At 36.5% G+C, this 16,608-nt stretch overlaps 1 protein-coding gene across 2 annotated transcripts in view; it reads right to left on the bottom strand.

The window, feature by feature from the left end:
* Positions 1-2,554: 2,554 nt before the first annotated feature.
* The window catches only part of LOC122802791 (matrix metalloproteinase-18-like), a 19,055-nt gene continuing 5,001 nt past the window's right edge, over positions 2,555-16,608 (bottom strand). Inside the window, exons 7-10 of one of the 2 annotated variants that reach the window (XM_044072585.1) lie at positions 13,821-13,954; positions 10,532-10,691; positions 9,824-9,927; positions 2,555-3,977 (exon numbers count right to left, since the gene is read on the bottom strand). In XM_044072585.1, the coding sequence (XP_043928520.1) occupies positions 3,877-3,977; positions 9,824-9,927; positions 10,532-10,691; positions 13,821-13,954 (499 nt within the window). In that variant the 3' untranslated portion in view covers positions 2,555-3,876. The remainder of the gene's footprint in view (positions 3,978-9,823; positions 9,928-10,531; positions 10,692-13,820; positions 13,955-16,608) is intronic. The other variant, XM_044072586.1, reaches the window with a different exon arrangement.

The raw sequence follows: 16,608 nt of genomic DNA, 5'->3' as shown, positions 1-16,608 counted from the left end.
ACTTTATCAATATTTAACAGTGATATATATATGGCTAGTGATATTAATGTTTCAGCATTATGTCTGTGCTGCTTACCTGTTTGCAGCTTTTTATTGTGGAGAGATAGAAATCTGTTGCACTGATGTGTGTCACTTATTGTGTGCCGCACACTGATGCAACAATATGAGTCTGTAGGCATACCTGTGTCAGTTGTGTCATGAGTTGATGATACATGTTGTGATAGATGTTTATATGTTTATAATGTTATATGCTTTGATTACATTAAGTCTGATGTTCAGTATGTACATCTATTGGATAATTGTCAATAGATGCAATATGTGCTGCTGTGGTGGGGCAACATCTGAACATCAATGATTGATCTGTGTACTCATATATGTGTGGCTTGTCATGACTGCTGTGTTGCCTGGGCCTGCACTTGTGTTCATACCCTATGTTGCCTATGCATGTGTCTTCTGCCCCCTATGTCCTCCTGCTTCTCATCTGATATCTGCAGTATCTCATCTTCATATTTATGGGGTTCTTGGGCTAGTTCACACCCACTTTTGCAGCTGGAAGAATGCCATGAGCTCTAGTTAGCATGTTGCACAGCATGCTGCACACCATTATCATCTATGTGGTCTTCACATGTGTGTATTACAGTGCACTCCAAAATGTGTCCAGACATCTGAACCTAGCTTTCAGTACACTGAACTCACATTCTCTGGTGTTTCTGGTTGTTGTATGCACTCTATTGTAGACCTCTTCGTCTGGGCTGTATGGTTCACAGTACGGGATCATTAGTCATAGCTCAAGTGGATAACCAAAGTAACCTACTATTGGAAGTAAACATACATTTTGTCAGCATGGATATTGTTGGGAGCAATAGCTTTGGTTTACATCCTGACTGTGTTCCTGCACTTACCCAATAGTAGTTCCTCAGGTATTTCACCTTGCTAGAATGCAGCCCTCAGTTCTCTTTCCTTCCATATGGCAACATCATAAAACCTTCCAGGGTGTGTTGCCATGAGGTTTGCTATGCGGCCATCTGCTGCACACACAAACTTGCACTTCAGGAATGACCAGCCCTTTCTGATCCGAGTGACGCCTCCAGGTGCATTTGCAGTTACCCCCTACTGCTCCTCTAGGCGTCAAATATTACTTGTTCGTACTTGCATTAATAATTCCAAAACCATGCTTCATACAAGGTATCAGAATACTTTATCTTGAAGCATAGATGATGACAAACACAATTGTGTTGATATTTGACCTCTGTCAATAAGTATTTGTTAGAATTGTAAGGTGATAACTTCATTTTTAAAGGCACAGGCCACACCCACTAGGAGTTAAAGGTACACACTCAAAAGAGTTGTACTGGAGGGAATGATATGGGTCTGCTTCAGGATGTTCTGGTGTTTTGATTGGGATGTGTGTGCAATCTATTGCACTGAATACATGGAGGAAGTTTGCAATGCTGTGAAACTGGTGCATTACATTTCTCCACTGAATGGGGGCAGTTGGAAAGTGGATGTAGTCATACACATTGCTGCCAGGAATTTTGCCAGGATATGACTGGCAGCTGTCTGTGACACTCCCACAGCATCCCTACATGTCTCTGGAAGGTCCCAGATGCAAGTACTCCCAGGCTGAGACACAGTTTGTTTTGAAGGAGGATGGGGTTTCCTTGCAGGGTACATACAAACATGTGCGGGGCACACATATTGTAGACAGCCTGCACCAGTTGTCTGTCTAGCTGGTTCCTGTGCATTATGTGCTGGTCTGACAACTAGTCTAGTTGTAGCCTTGCTCTGACTCCAGTTGGTTGCCTTCTAGGGTACACAGTCACATCCTATTTTCAGTTGTTTCATTGCCTCCTGCTGCAGTTCATTAACTCCAGGTTGCATTTTTCTTTTCTTTTAATTTTTTTTTGGTATTCTTATGGAATTTGGCAGAATCTATAGTGGTAGCTACCGTTTATTGTGGGCCATATAGCATACACTAAGGACTTTGGAAACAGAGTTGGCTTGCAGTTTGTCAGGTTTAAATTGCATTGGGCATGCATGATATGCTTTGAAATCAGACAGGTGTTTGTGGAATCCATAATTATCCTATGCTGAATAGTTAACTACTAGGAGTGCTTTCAGTGTGTTTTCTGAAACTGTGTCCGTAGCTGGTGCACTGAAATCTTCCTTCAGCACGCTGCAGTGCCTACAAATAGCTTGTGGAATTTGAGTCATTATTTCATAAGAGACAAAACATTTAATGACCAGATATTTGAAAAAAAGATTTACACTACAGTCAGTATTTTTCAACAATTTGCATGTAGCCTAATCTGTACATTTAAATCGTGCATGTCAGGCTGAGGTATGATGGGGTAATTTACACATATCTCGTATAGTGTAGCTCTACATAGCCAGCTATGTGATTCGCACTTCATTTGTGTCTGTAATGTGAACAAGTAAAACTCTTATAGCAGATACTAAAAGAAGTCCACCAAGAATCTGAAGAAATTGTATCTGTAGTACGTCATTTTCATACTTCTTGCATGAAAAGTAAGTCTGTTGTAAGGCCATCAAGTATTTAAAAATAGCATTTCATTTTAATTTATCCTTTAACTGCATAATGATAATGTTCAAAAAACAGTCACATCAATGCATCTTTAAGCTGAATTGAAGAATCCATCAGTACAGTAGAATCCCGAGTGCAGACCAGGGAACACATGAGGTGCCCATCTTATGTAATTATGTCATATGGAGGCGTGGCAGTACATCGCAAAGCCCATTAACAGTAACCTTCTAGAATGCTAGTAAGTATGTGTAGGGAGAGTTACAGATTAACTGCAAAAAATAGTTCTCCTCAAGATTGAATCTGCTCTGGGTTTGCTTGACCATCACCTCCTGGGACCAAATACGATATCCTTTTCTAGTCGATGAGGAATGGAGTTTCTGGGGGAAGGCATAAAGCTAGCAGAAGGAGAAGAGCTAAAATAAAACAAGGAATTATAAAATGAAGAAGAGCAGTGAACACTCTAGATGGATCCAGTCAGACATTATAACTGTTGAGCATTTTTGTTCTATTTGTTACGTACATATCACTTTATCAGAACATATATTTACAACCAGTGTGTTTCCAGGTAGTCAGATAACTTGATAAGCTAACACATCATTTCCTGTAAAACTTTATAAAAATGCTTTTTCTTCAAAATGCGTAGCATAATAAATTATGTGCATGTACTTACAACAAAAATGTATAACTGCAATTTCACCCTTAACTTATAGTTTTTGAGCTTTACATATATACTCAGTGTATATACCTCACACTACCACTTAATATGACAAATATGTTTTGTAATCCAAGTGCCATTTTTTGCTTCAGTCAATCCAAAGTATTGTAATAAACTTGCGCAGTGTGCTTTTGCACTGCAGTTATTTGGTAAGTTCATATACCAATAGCCTCTAGTAAAAATAAGGCAGAGTATATCTCAGGCATTGGGTCAAACATATTGTCTTTTATTGCTTTTACTTGCTCTTTTGTTTAAGCTCAGAAAGACCACTTTGGAAAATTACATCTCTTGTCCTCATCAATGAAGCATAAGAAATGACTGGGAATATTACAACAAAGATAATCAGAGTGCTTGAATTCCAAGAATATGACAAGGTCTGGAGTGGATTAATAAATCAGGTGATAAGATATTGAAAATACTTATCACTTTCAATGAGAACTTACATAAATCTGAACATGAAAAAAATTATGCAAAGAAATAAAAGTAATCAATGAGAATCCAACTATTTCCTTAAAGCATTTATATAATTTAAAGCAATTTAAGTGCTTGAAACTTGCAGGTGAGTCATGTACAAAACAAAATGTACAATATATACAAGTTAAAAAGTGTAATTATTTCAGCATCGGAACCAGCTGTTGCTTGTGAGAACACGAAGTGTTCTTCGGGATCTGAAGTCATATTCATATTGTCTTTGTCCACTGAAGAAGTACAGGTATCCTAAGAATAAATATGTCACATTTATTATTTCTGAAATATTTTTCTGTTTAGGTAACTATTAATCATGTAATACAACAATTATGTAAACAGAAATATAAATTAATATTTTCATTTAATGCTTGTCATGAAAGGAGCTATTGATAGCCCAGCTATTTGGAATTTTTGTAAATAATTATATGTCATGTGTGAATATCTTGAAAGCAATATTAAAAAAAATAATATGCTGGTAAATCAATCGTATCATGTGACTAGTATCATATGACTTTTACCATGTGACTTTTATCATGTGAACTTTAACATGTGATTTTTTAACCATGTGACTTTTATCTATTTAAATGGCTTTAGTAACTGTTTTACATGTTTATGTGCCTGAGGAAGCTTTTAAGTGAATCTACACAGTTGCATATTAAAGTATTTGACTCTAGTTGGTTGGTTCATGGTTTACAGCGGATTTTTCCCTTTTTGGTCATTTTTGAATATCAACATGATTCATATAAGTTGATTGTGTTACAAATGTATTAGAGCTGTATGTCATATAAGATGGTTTGTACAGGTATGTGTGCGAAAGAGGTATTTTACAAACTGCTGTTTGAAATGTATCCACAGTGTACCCTACTGGAATCGAACAGAAATGTGCATGCACTATTGCAACTGTTTGAATGTATATATTTTAAGAGGGAAAACTGGAATATAAGAGGTTAACTTCAGAAAAAGTAGCTCAAATTAAATTACTTTATGGCCATGCAATAAAAATATGTTAGTTTCAGTGTAGCAGGAGACATAATGTCTGTACTAGAGAAGTTTTCTGTATTGTCTTTAAATGTGGAGTAATGTAAATTGGTTTACAATATCATTTGCCAAAAGATCTGAGGTCTATGTATTTTCACAGGTGGATGCTAAATACTGCTAACTTTCAGCAGTGAGGGGTTTACCTGGGATAATATCAGATGGCAAGAAATTATGCTATTCTGCAAGCTATCCCAGCAGTAATATTTGAGATATTAATTTGGGAAGTCTCTGAGAAAGAGAGAGACTGCATTCTGTATTCTGTCTTTGACTTGACAACATCAAGATCCACTCACCACATCTGCCTTGCAGCTCTAATTAAGTAAGCATACTAGGGAACAGTATAATTCTCTTGGATAAAATCAGGAATATAGCAAAGCTTAGCTTAGATATTTTTCTGTATTTATTTTATACTGTCCTGCAATGTTGTTTTAAATATTTTCTGTGATTTTGGACTCTGATGTTACTATATTTAGTATTGTCTTATTCTTTTAGTATTTATTGTTAAATATATTTAAACCTTTCATTGTGGCTGATCTTTGTGAGACATATATAAGTTTTGGGAGTACTTGCATATTTATTTGGTGACACGTGTAGGCCACTCCTAATAGCCTTGCTCTTGGTCAAACTACCATTTGTATTGATAGTAACATTACACAGTAAGATTGGACACCCTTTGTTAAGGACCTTAAAGTAGCTGATAAGAGTGGATGGTGGCAGTGATGACTACCTTATAGTCTGGGCAAAAGGGGGAATAGCTAGTAAACCTGTGTCAGCCTTTCCCATGTGTGTGTGTGTGTGTGTGTGTGTGTGTGTGTGTGTGTGTGTGTGTGTGTGTGTGTGTGTGTGTGTGTGTGTGTGTGTGTGCACGCGTGCATGTGTGTGTGTATGTGTAAATCAAACATCAAAATGTGTGTGTGTTAGCTACTTGGGCAGAGACACAAAGCACTGGTTGGACAGAGAGGGTGTTGGAGGTCTTGGCTTGGCCACTCAGCTGAGGTCTCAACTCTGTAGCTCACCAGTGGGGAGTCTTATTGGGGATCCAGAGAAAGAGGACGAAACTATGTCCCCCACTGGTGCCAGTGGTGAGGATTGAGACTCCTTGATTACTGCTGCCAATGGTGGGGTGTCATAATGCTTACAGTTTGCTCAATGCATAGATGTATGCACTGAGAGAAAATATTTGACTGCAAAAAGTAAACATCTCCCAATGTCTGTAAGTGCCAACTCATACTATTTATTTATTTGTGTGTGTGTGTGTGTGTGTGTGTGTGTGTGTGTGTGTGTGTGTGTGTGTGAACTAATCTGGCACCTGTCTGTAGGATTGATAACACTGCTTTGTATGACATTATAAATGCTACACAAAAGTAACAGTCTTGTAATAATGCAAGATGCTTAAAGCTGCTTGAACTAACTCTCAGTACAACGTCAAGCAAAAGCAAAGCCTCAGATAGAAGTGCAATGCATGCAGACATTTGGGTCAAAGGAAAGCATATTACTGTATTATTCTGTAGCAAAGGTTTTTTTTGTTAATATAATAACTATACTTGCTATTCATATGCACCTATGTTAAACATGTATGTATTAAGTGTGGGATTTTCTTTAGATGATGATCAAAAAACATGCTTTACTTTAAGGCAGCTAAGGCATTTACAACTCTTGTTAAAGAAGTGATGATTGATACTGATGAAAATTGGATCAAAGTGCTCTTAGATTGAGATTACAGCAAACAAAGTTTTATTTGAATGTGCACACATTCATACAGAATATTTATTTGAATGTGCACACATTTATACAGAATATTGTTTTATGTCAGACTGACACATTTACATATAGGCAAAAAATGCAAATCTAGCAAATGAAAAAAATAAAATCTTGTAAAAACATTCTTGTGACAACTGTTACAAATTAAAATCATTAAAATAATTGTGCTCATGTTAAATGGATGGTCAGTTATGTGACACAGCCATAATTTGTCAAATGTGTTTTATCAATTCCAAGTTCGTTTTGCAATCTTGGGCACCAAGCTCATATCTAAGGGTGAGAAAGAGCAACATTCAGAAAGACACCTCTGCTCAGGATACTAAAGTTTTCTGTTCCAGATATATAACACCATTGTGCTTTTGTTCTGTGTCAACAGAGTGATAACAGTGTTTATGGATAAACAATGCACTGTTCTTCACCTCAAAGAGATAAAACAGCAGCATGCAATGCTTGCATAATCTCTACACAAAGTGCAAAGGCATGCTGGATGAGTTAAGCCTTAGGGTGCTATTTCATATTGCAAAATATCTGTGCATAGAAACCTCCAATAAAGAACAGGAGAAAGTTCTAGCAAAAAAAAGAAAGGCATTCAGAGAATCTTGCCTCCCTGTCCATCTCCCCATCAAATTAGATTGGGTCTATATTAGATCAGCGAACGCTTAAACAAGCGAACGCTGATTGATCGACCTTATTTTAGCGAAAGTGAAAAATATCGAAGCAGCAGAAACACAAATTTTTTCCTAGGGAAAGAATTCAGTTGTCCGTTTCTGTTGCTTCGGTATTTTCAGTGCTGTGGTGGAAAGTTACGGGTCGGATTCAGGTAAGTGTGAGATTCTGTGGATGTGAGTGTTAGGGTGGTTTAGGTGAGTTAGGGTTAGGGCTCAGGTTAGGTATGTGTGCGATTGTGTGGACATGAGGGTTAGGGCGGATTTAGGTGAGTTAGGGTTAGGGAGCGGGTGAGGTGAGTGCGCGATAGTGACGGACCTTAGGGTTAGGGTTTGGGTTAAAGTAAGTGGATCGTTAGTGGTGTGTGCATAGTTTAGTGTAGGGTTAAGTGTCAGATTTTAGGTGTATGTATGTGGATTTCTGTTTGTTTGGTATGCTTGTGTTGTGTGTATGTGTTTTGGATCAGCATTTTTTCCCTAGGAAAAAAACTCGCTGATCTGACAGTTCGAGATTGTAAGCTTTCGCTTACATAAGGTCGATCAATCAGCGTTCGCTTTTTTAAGTGTTCGCTGATATAATATAGACCCATTAGATTAGTTAGTAGAAGTTGACAGAATTGCTAAATACTAAAGAAGATCCATGGTTAATGGGGAAAAAAATAAGCATAAAAAATACATGAATAAAGAAAAAAGGGGCACATAGATAGAGAAAAGAATGCATAAACTGAAAGCTTCATTGAAAGACCAAAGTCTCTGTATTTCAGTCATACCTCTCAACTATCTTTAATTTGTAGGGATGTTTGTAATTTTGACTCAGATTTTGCTCTGTCCTTCCTAAAATGATACAGGTTGAGAAATTCTAAGGTAAGAGTATCAGCATTTAAAAATAATCCCCAATTTCTGGGATTTACCCTACTCTTGTCTTGCATTTTCATTGTTTCTGGAGATAAATGTCAAGATCTATGACTGCAGCAGAAACAAGCTTGGATGGAAGCATGTTTGTCTACAAAGTTTAAAGTAGGGGCAAGGGAGATAAAATATAAAGAGGTGCAGGCTTTTGTCTAATTGAAGGGGTCATAGCAGCAGAATGCAGAAGTAAATATGGACGAGGTGGTACTATGGATCAGAGTGGAAACGGAAAACAGCAAAACATTCTGTACAAGTACTGCATATAGAACTCCCTGTGAAGATGAAAATACCAGAAAATGATAAATAATATCATTATAATGAAGGCAGAGAAGGTATATGACTGAGGGAGAACAGAATGTCCAACATAAACTAGAATATTATAGGAGGATTCCATAATGGAAGACAGAAATGTATCACTTTTATGGAAATGCTTGACCAGCCAGTTCTGAGCCAAAGTTCTACAAGTCTACCATGCACAGAAAAAGTGGCTTACTATATTCCTTGGCAAATAAAGAACTGTGATTCAGATTCTGTAATACCTGAGGCAAGTCAGTGTCACATGTAAGCTAACCAGCTGGGAAGGTACACAGTGCAGCTCTGCCCAGATTGGCAGTCAGTTCCATTAAGCAGCATAAGCCTGTCAAAATGATGTTTTCTTAGGCAGACTCAACAATGGAGGCATGTCCAGCAGCATCAGGGGAATAAAGGGGTCTCCATCAGGATCCAAGATCTGATGTGAAGTCAAATGTCCCATAGCCATGACTGACATCCCTAATTAGAACTGGTAGAATCTCCTGTGCCTCTACGGCCCTTTTGTGCCTGGAAGTATGTCCTTCCCTGTCACCATGGACTGCCAGAATATGACTTAGTCTTTCTTCTCTGAAAATTTGTGAGGACGCATAGGATTAGAGGGGATAGCACAAGGTGCGCAGGCAAGTCTTAACCCATGGAAGACAAAATACATCCCAAACTATCTCCCCTTTGTCTTATTGCAGTTTGTAAAAGAGTAGGAGGGCCACATTGTCCTAAGGTTCAAACAGGTCAGTCTCTACTACATTGCTCCACTTGGAGAAAAATTCTGACATCCTCTAAAGCCTTAGTTCTATGACAGGCCAGGAAACCCAGCTTAGAATGTCACTGATCTCATACCCTTCCCTGGAGTTTTGAACAGCTAAGAGAAGGATCCCAATTCTATCGCCCAATGCCCAATAAATATATCTTCTTTACAGAATGAGTATGAAACTGTGCTCCTTATCGCTTACAGTACCCTGTCTTGATTAAACTGCAAGCAGAGATCTTTCCAGGGAGGATCTGTGAGCACAAGAGTGCACCCAAAGTTGTCTATGACAAATATCCACTGCTCCATTACCATGACCTTTATTTAAAATGACTGACAGGCCATTTGTTGACAGTAAAATCATCAATCATTTTTTTCTAAGAGAAAAGTCTTCTGCACCAACTGTACACAAATTAATCTATGGTTTCATAAATGAAAGCTAGGCAACATACACAGGGGAAGATATTTTAATCTAGAAAATAAAGAACTGGCCACAAGATGTTTAGCTAGTGCACTCATTTACCATCACCATGAAATATAATTCACAGTGCATGTTTTTTTTGTTTTTTTTTTGTTCCAATAAACTCTTAAGTAACGGTAAGTGAAATGAGCAGGAAAAACAAAACAGGAAGAAAATCATCACCGAAAAATGTTATTTCACTTACTATAGTACTGGAATACAGCATCCACTTTTGATGAAATGCCTGGAAAGTCCACTGCAGTACGTCTTGGATAGCCTCTGTCCATCTTTTTTCTATGCTCATCATAACTAGAGATTACATACGTAACATTAAAGAATTAAATATTTTATTGTCAACTGCGGAAAGTAAAGTGCATCTATTACAGTCAAAGGTAGAAACTGTTAACAGCTAAATGTATATATTCAGTTATTGATTGACTGCTTGAATTTTTATCTGGCCACATGCCTCTTCTAACCATTAAGCTTCTCCTATGAATATAATCATTTTCTCATCCCCCCTCCCCCACACACACACAGGTAGAGTTGTATAAAATAATAATTTTGGTAAAATACAAATCCTTGTATGCCTTTTCCAGTCCTCCACTTCACCCTCTGTTCATTATTATAATGCTTATACAGTAAACAGCACATGTAATCAGCTGAATGAGTTGACTTTTCTTGTGGCAAACATCCACCAAATCCCCAAGTTTTAAATTAAAACGTATTTTGGACTCATTGCTGGCAGTCATCTGGTCTACCCTTCTTCATGTGAGCTCCACTTGGGTCCTGCTCACATCATATATGAAGCACCATTATCACTAGCTTATCAAACAGGAAGTGGTCAGATAGCAAAGCATCACAGGAATGTACTGACAAGAGAGCCAAAATGCTTGATTAGAAAAACATTGCATACCTCCAGTACTTGTCTCCAGTGAAGAAATAGGTTTTCCCTGTGTCTTCATTATATACTGCTGCATCAAGCCTCTTTACTGTTTTGGGCAAACCAAGAGTATATATGCTTTTGGGGTAGCCATATACTAAATCATACCCATTCAAAACCCAGAATTTTGTTCCTGTAAAAAAGAAGCACCTTGTTAAAGATTACGTTGATTTACCAACTTGTAAAGTGAAGGAAATGGGAAATTCTATTTCCCTACAGTGAGTGCCCTTAGTGGATACATTAAATTTACTTTGTTACTAACTGTGCTGCATTGCTTTGAATAGTGTTTTCCATAGTATGCATTTTACTGTACCTAGTTTCATCCGAGACTGAGAGAGAGAGAAAGACAGACTCAGAGAATGTAAGGAAGGACAACATGCTACAGAAATTATTAAAAATGGATACAAATGCAACGCATGATTACATTTAAAAAATGTGAAGTGCTGAGGTTCAGCCTATTGCATGTAAGTTCAGGTTAAATGATTGTTGCTGCTAAAATTAAAGCATCATTCACATGTTCACTTATAAATAAGTAGCTCATTCTAAGTAAGTAAAGGACATCTTCTAATGAAATGTATTAACATTGTCTCTGGTTATCTAAGGTCTTTATGTCAACCACAGGAAGAAAGTTACTGAACTGATTGTGGATTATATGGTGCAACACAAAGCCAATCAGACTGGTACGTTACTTTCCAAAAATAGGTTTCAAACTATTTCACAAGTGTAATTGTCATTATAGGTTTTAAGTTTAATTTGCATTACAGGTTTAACTACTATATGGCCACATTCCAGAAGTAATTCTAAAATGGTGCCGTATGCATTCTTAAAAAAACATGTTGTTTGAGTCATTAGAGAATCTAGGAATAAGAAATGATACATTTCCATAATTTTAGGGTATTTTTAATAACCTACCCACCACCACCCTTCCTCATGTGTTATCCATGGTACATTCAAGAGGTGGGTATGTAAGGGGGCTTGCAGTATTTTACCCACCTCCATACTTTAACTATGCCCCTAGATGTGACATCCACAGCTTTCAACATGAATTGCATGGCCATCCTTCCCCTGCCATTATGGCAGTTACCTGACCTGCTAAGGGAGCCTGGATCAACAGGGTTATAGTCAGGGTTTTATCCTAGTATACCATAGGAACAGCTTAAAAAATAATACTTATTAGTGAAACCTGTGCATTGAGATTATGGTTATCTCAGTCCACATCATTATTTCATTGAATGTGTTGTAATTGGTTTCATGTTATCTAAATACAATGTGAGATGAGTATAATACTCCTTAGATTAAAATCACAGTGCAGATTTTCAAAAAGTATCTGGCAGATGAATAAAATAAAATAGCCAGTGGCATCTCATGGTATCAGACTGCTGGGCTGCAGCCCCCCCCCAAAAAAAAAAGTGCATTTATTTATTTATTAATTGACATTTGCTGACCAGGAAAGTCCATTGGGCCAGAAAGTCCCATTTTCAGTGGAGGCCCAGGGAGAAAAGCTATACAAATTGCAGACAATTTTATCATTTAACTTGTACATTACAAAGTGTATTAGAAGTAAACAGTAAAGATTAACTAGTAAAAACTCTAAAAACAATTGTTGACATTCTGTAAATGTTGGAAAAAGACATTAAATTTTGGAGAGTAATATTATAAATTGTGACATAGTTGAAACAATTATTGACATTCATACAGTTTTGGAAACAGACATTATTAAATTGTAACAGTGTCACAGCTGAGGGACGAAACTATCAGATAAGAAATTACTAACAACAAGTCACATTTTGGATCTATTTTACTAGATCGACATTTGAAAATGTTAAACTTCACATGGTCGAGACCATGTGATTGGTATTTCAAACAGTTGAAAATATACAATGTAGTACAAATAGTGTATTTGCAGAGGGCAAGTCTCTCTGCACCCCCACACCCCCTAATAATTATATATATACCAACTCCAAGATCGCACTGCAGTGGGGAAAATGGCACATTTTCCCATTCCCACTGTACTATGATTTTGGTACAATGAAATAGACTTTTTCAAATTTTTATCACATGGTCTCCACCATGTGAAGTTTTACATTTTCAAAAGTTGATCATGTAAAATACAACCTACATTTTAACCTCTTTTATTGAATCATTGATTCATGTGCTTTGGGAGCAGTATTTTTCAAATCTGCATGAATAATGATTCGTAATGCTAATGTCTGTGCTACTCTGTCTCTGTTTAATGGTGACAAAATAATTTAGTGTTTCTTTGTAAGGTGTTCTATATCTTATACGTGTGGATAATTAGCTATCTGAACTGATGCAGTCTCAATAGTTAACTAAATAACATTGAAATTGTAGGGTTACTACTACAAAAAATATACAGCTTGCCATATTATCAATCCATTTCTGTTCATTCAGAATCATATGCCACACAATCAGTTTTCACCGATATATGATTAGTTTTACTTACATCTCCCAGCAATGTATATTATTTTGTGACACTGCTCACCCTCCACCTCTGTACTTCTAATATAAACCTTATGATAACCATACACAGAATTGTCTCTGAACCTGCTTTACAACTCATCTCTTAACTTCAGTATCAACATTGTCTGCCCTCACTTCTTTTTTTTTAATTTCTAAGCACTAGTCACATGATCTGTTATCTATCCCATAAATCCACTAATACACTTCCTCAAATATTCAATGTTCAACATCTACTAATACATAAGTATCTTTTATATTGTAATTGTTGCCTCTACTTTCATATGAATGTAATCTACTTGGCAAATATATGTGTAATTGTTATTGTATATTATTAAAAGTTTTTTTTAATGCAGTTACCGAAAGTCTGTTTAAAAATGTTTGTAATATATTACAGCCTTTCTCTAAAGGTAGGGTGTGAGGAGGTTATAAGGTCACTAGTCTAATTTCTTTTCCCAAATGGGATGGGATGATGTATTATAACTGCACTGACCCTAAAGAAGGTTAGTAAAGGTTGCAAGCAGGTGTGGGAACTTGTACTATAAGCATTCTGGTGTTACTTCCTTAAAACAAAAATACCCATCCATTACCATTTGATCTGAACTCAGGAACCTGCTACCCCTACCTACTTTCCCCCACATTGAAGGAAAAGAAAAGGTGATACTTGCATCTCAGTCATGATAAAACATTTCAAAAGAATTCAAGCAAATTGAAAAAAATGCATAACGTGTTGTGTCATCCAACTTTATCACATGTAATTGATATGTAATAAGAATAAATTCACCTTTAAAAAGTAGCACCCGATCTTTAGCAGAATTTTCATAGGCAGCATCAATATTTCCTGGAATCGATGGCCATAACGAAGAAATTAAATAAAGTTCTGGTCGTGGATTCTGAGGATATTTTCGATAAAAATTTCTGACAAAACATGAGAGGGAATGCAAAAAAAAGAAAGAAAATCATCTTGTATTCTCATAAACACAGGAAAACAGCAACAAAAGTAAATCTATAAAAGGGACGGTCATTATCTAAATCAAGAAGATAAAAATATTATATATTTTAACTAACTCGAGAAGATAAAATATTGTTTGTGATTTCCAAATGTGCTGTTTTTAATATTGTATTAGAATATCAAGTACAATTAAAAAAATTAAGGTATGCATGAAGCAGCAAAATTAAATAATTCATGAAGCAACCATATGTTAGAGACGCAAGCTAGCTTATTCACACTTTTATTTTTGCAAAGTGTTGTTACTTGTTCTAAAGTTTCAGTAAGTTAGGGCTTTAGAAATAAGGGCTTTAGGCATAACTCTTACTGATATCATTAGCAGAACTTATGCAGATTTCAAAAACATTTCATTTTATTTTTAATTTTAATGATTATAATTTAGTAATGTGGATGGTCTCTGCCTACAAAAAGATAATAGTTTGATGGCACTGGTCTTAATATTAACTTTAAAAGACGGCAACATTTCAGTTTGTAAAAAAGAAGTAGCTCAAACGCATACTTGTTCCCTTGGCATTTATCCACTGGAAACATTAGGAAGAAACATTACAAAATCCAATTCATCTAGGTACATAGTTAATAATAATATAAAATTGCATCTCTCATCTGAAATCTTATTGTTTTAACAATTACTTACAAATACTAAAGTCTGAAGGTGGTGGTTTTGTAATATTGGGTTCCCTACAAAACAGCAAAGTATAACTGGCCATTCAGTGAATGGCCACATGTTTTTGGTTGACATGGCTCATTTGCCGAGTGATAAATGGGAGAACTGAACCCGTTGAATGGAATGAGGTACTATAGTAAATGAATAAAAGGGAGGATGAGACTTGTAACAAATGGGAAGAATCATTCCTGTAAAAAAAAAATGTCTATGACATGGCACTTAGCTAGCAGAGGAATTTGAGGAGTTATACAAGGATACAAATGCATTGCAAGCTGTTGTGGAAATTCTCTCCATGAAATCATCTATTGGGCAATTATCTGCAATAGTACAATATTCTCCCACAAATTGTTGATTTTTTTTGCCTGACCTTGGAAGTAATGATGACATAGGCAGGGGTGGACTTTGTGTTTTCTATTTCAGAAATATATAAGGGCTCTCAAACTGTACTAGTTAGTGCAGGAGATTAAGGCTCATAACTATGAAATAGTGGTTAATGGGTAATAAAGGTTCTCTTCCCTTAGTCACCATTGTCTTTTACAGCATACCAACACAAATCTCAACTGTTCATGACTTCCCAGAATGTGCCTGAATTTGCCTCATATATTTGTCCTGTCCCTCATAAAATTTGCAAATATCTGATACATTAATGAGCATTAGTCAGATAGCACTGTCAGACATTAGAGTTTTGCACTTCTCACTGTTCAGAAAATACATGTGGATGCAAAACTTCTCTTGTTCTATTCACTTCACCAGAATTTTCCAGTAACATTGAAAATATGTCCCTGATTGTGAGCATATGTCTCACTAGTATTTATGGTTTTGTCAATAAATTTTGAGCAAAGCACTTAAAGGTATTACAGTGACTATCACCAGTATATGCTTTCTGTGTGGCCATTCTAAACATTCCAGCCACGGTACCTCTCAGTCTCTCAGTGCAAGAAATCTGGACAGAGGCAAAAATAATGGATAGGAGACAAAGGCCCAAAAATAAGGACAATTTTTAAATACCACTATTCTAAATTTATAAAATTGCTACAATAACATATCTTGCATTAGCATGCATTTTCAGAAGGACTGAGTCTAAAACTGAAATGTCCGTCATTTTTTAGTGATTTCAAACCTTAAGAATTTGCCAGAAAACCACAAATTTTATGAAGTACAGACCAAAAATGTAAGGCAAAAGTCTGGACATTCTGAAAATCTGGACGGTTGAGATGTATGGTATATAGGAGAGGAGATTTGTTACCACTGGCAAATCAAGTGATCCATGTTTGTATACGACACACATCTCATAGCCCAGATTTAACAGAGGGCAGTAAACCTTATTGTGCACACCTTTATAGAACAAGATGTGTGCCTTAGTAGAACCATATCCCTCGCTACAGTCCCTTTCAGGATTCTGTAAGTTAGTAAATATGTCCTGTGAGAAATGCAGGGTTCAAGGAGTAGCTTTCAACATCTGGCTTCTGAGGAACTGCACATCAATGATTCATAGTGGAACCTATGATGCTTTGGTAACTAGCATACAGATTTATGTCAGCAGTAAATAAGATTTTAGTTAGTTATTATGTTAGGGACAATGCACCCATTTATGATTATTCTAACCTGGGATCAGTAAAGACAAAAGACTGAAGTGGTGTCTGTCACACCAAAGCTAAAATACCCATGTTCATTCTTTTAGTACCACCTAAATATTTTATATAGAAGCTGAATAAGATTTCTAGTAGCCATGTAATAACCACAATTTTCCCCCAAGAGTCAGTGGATGGAAAAATGATTATCTTTAGCTGGCTCAGTCTGTTGGGTGGGAGGTGGGGAGTGTCAAAAGAGAAAGATTCCATCCGACTGCTGCAGACATAGAGAGTGAGCACTATAGTAGAGAATTCATGAAGCCTAGAA

The sequence above is a fragment of the Protopterus annectens genome, chromosome 5.part0, assembly GCF_019279795.1.
Source record: "Protopterus annectens isolate FY-2018-M chromosome 5.part0, PAN1.0, whole genome shotgun sequence".
Lineage (NCBI taxonomy): Eukaryota > Metazoa > Chordata > Ceratodontiformes > Protopteridae > Protopterus > Protopterus annectens.
The sequence above is the reverse complement of the archived record's forward strand: the minus strand, read 5'-3'. Positions and strand labels throughout refer to the sequence as shown.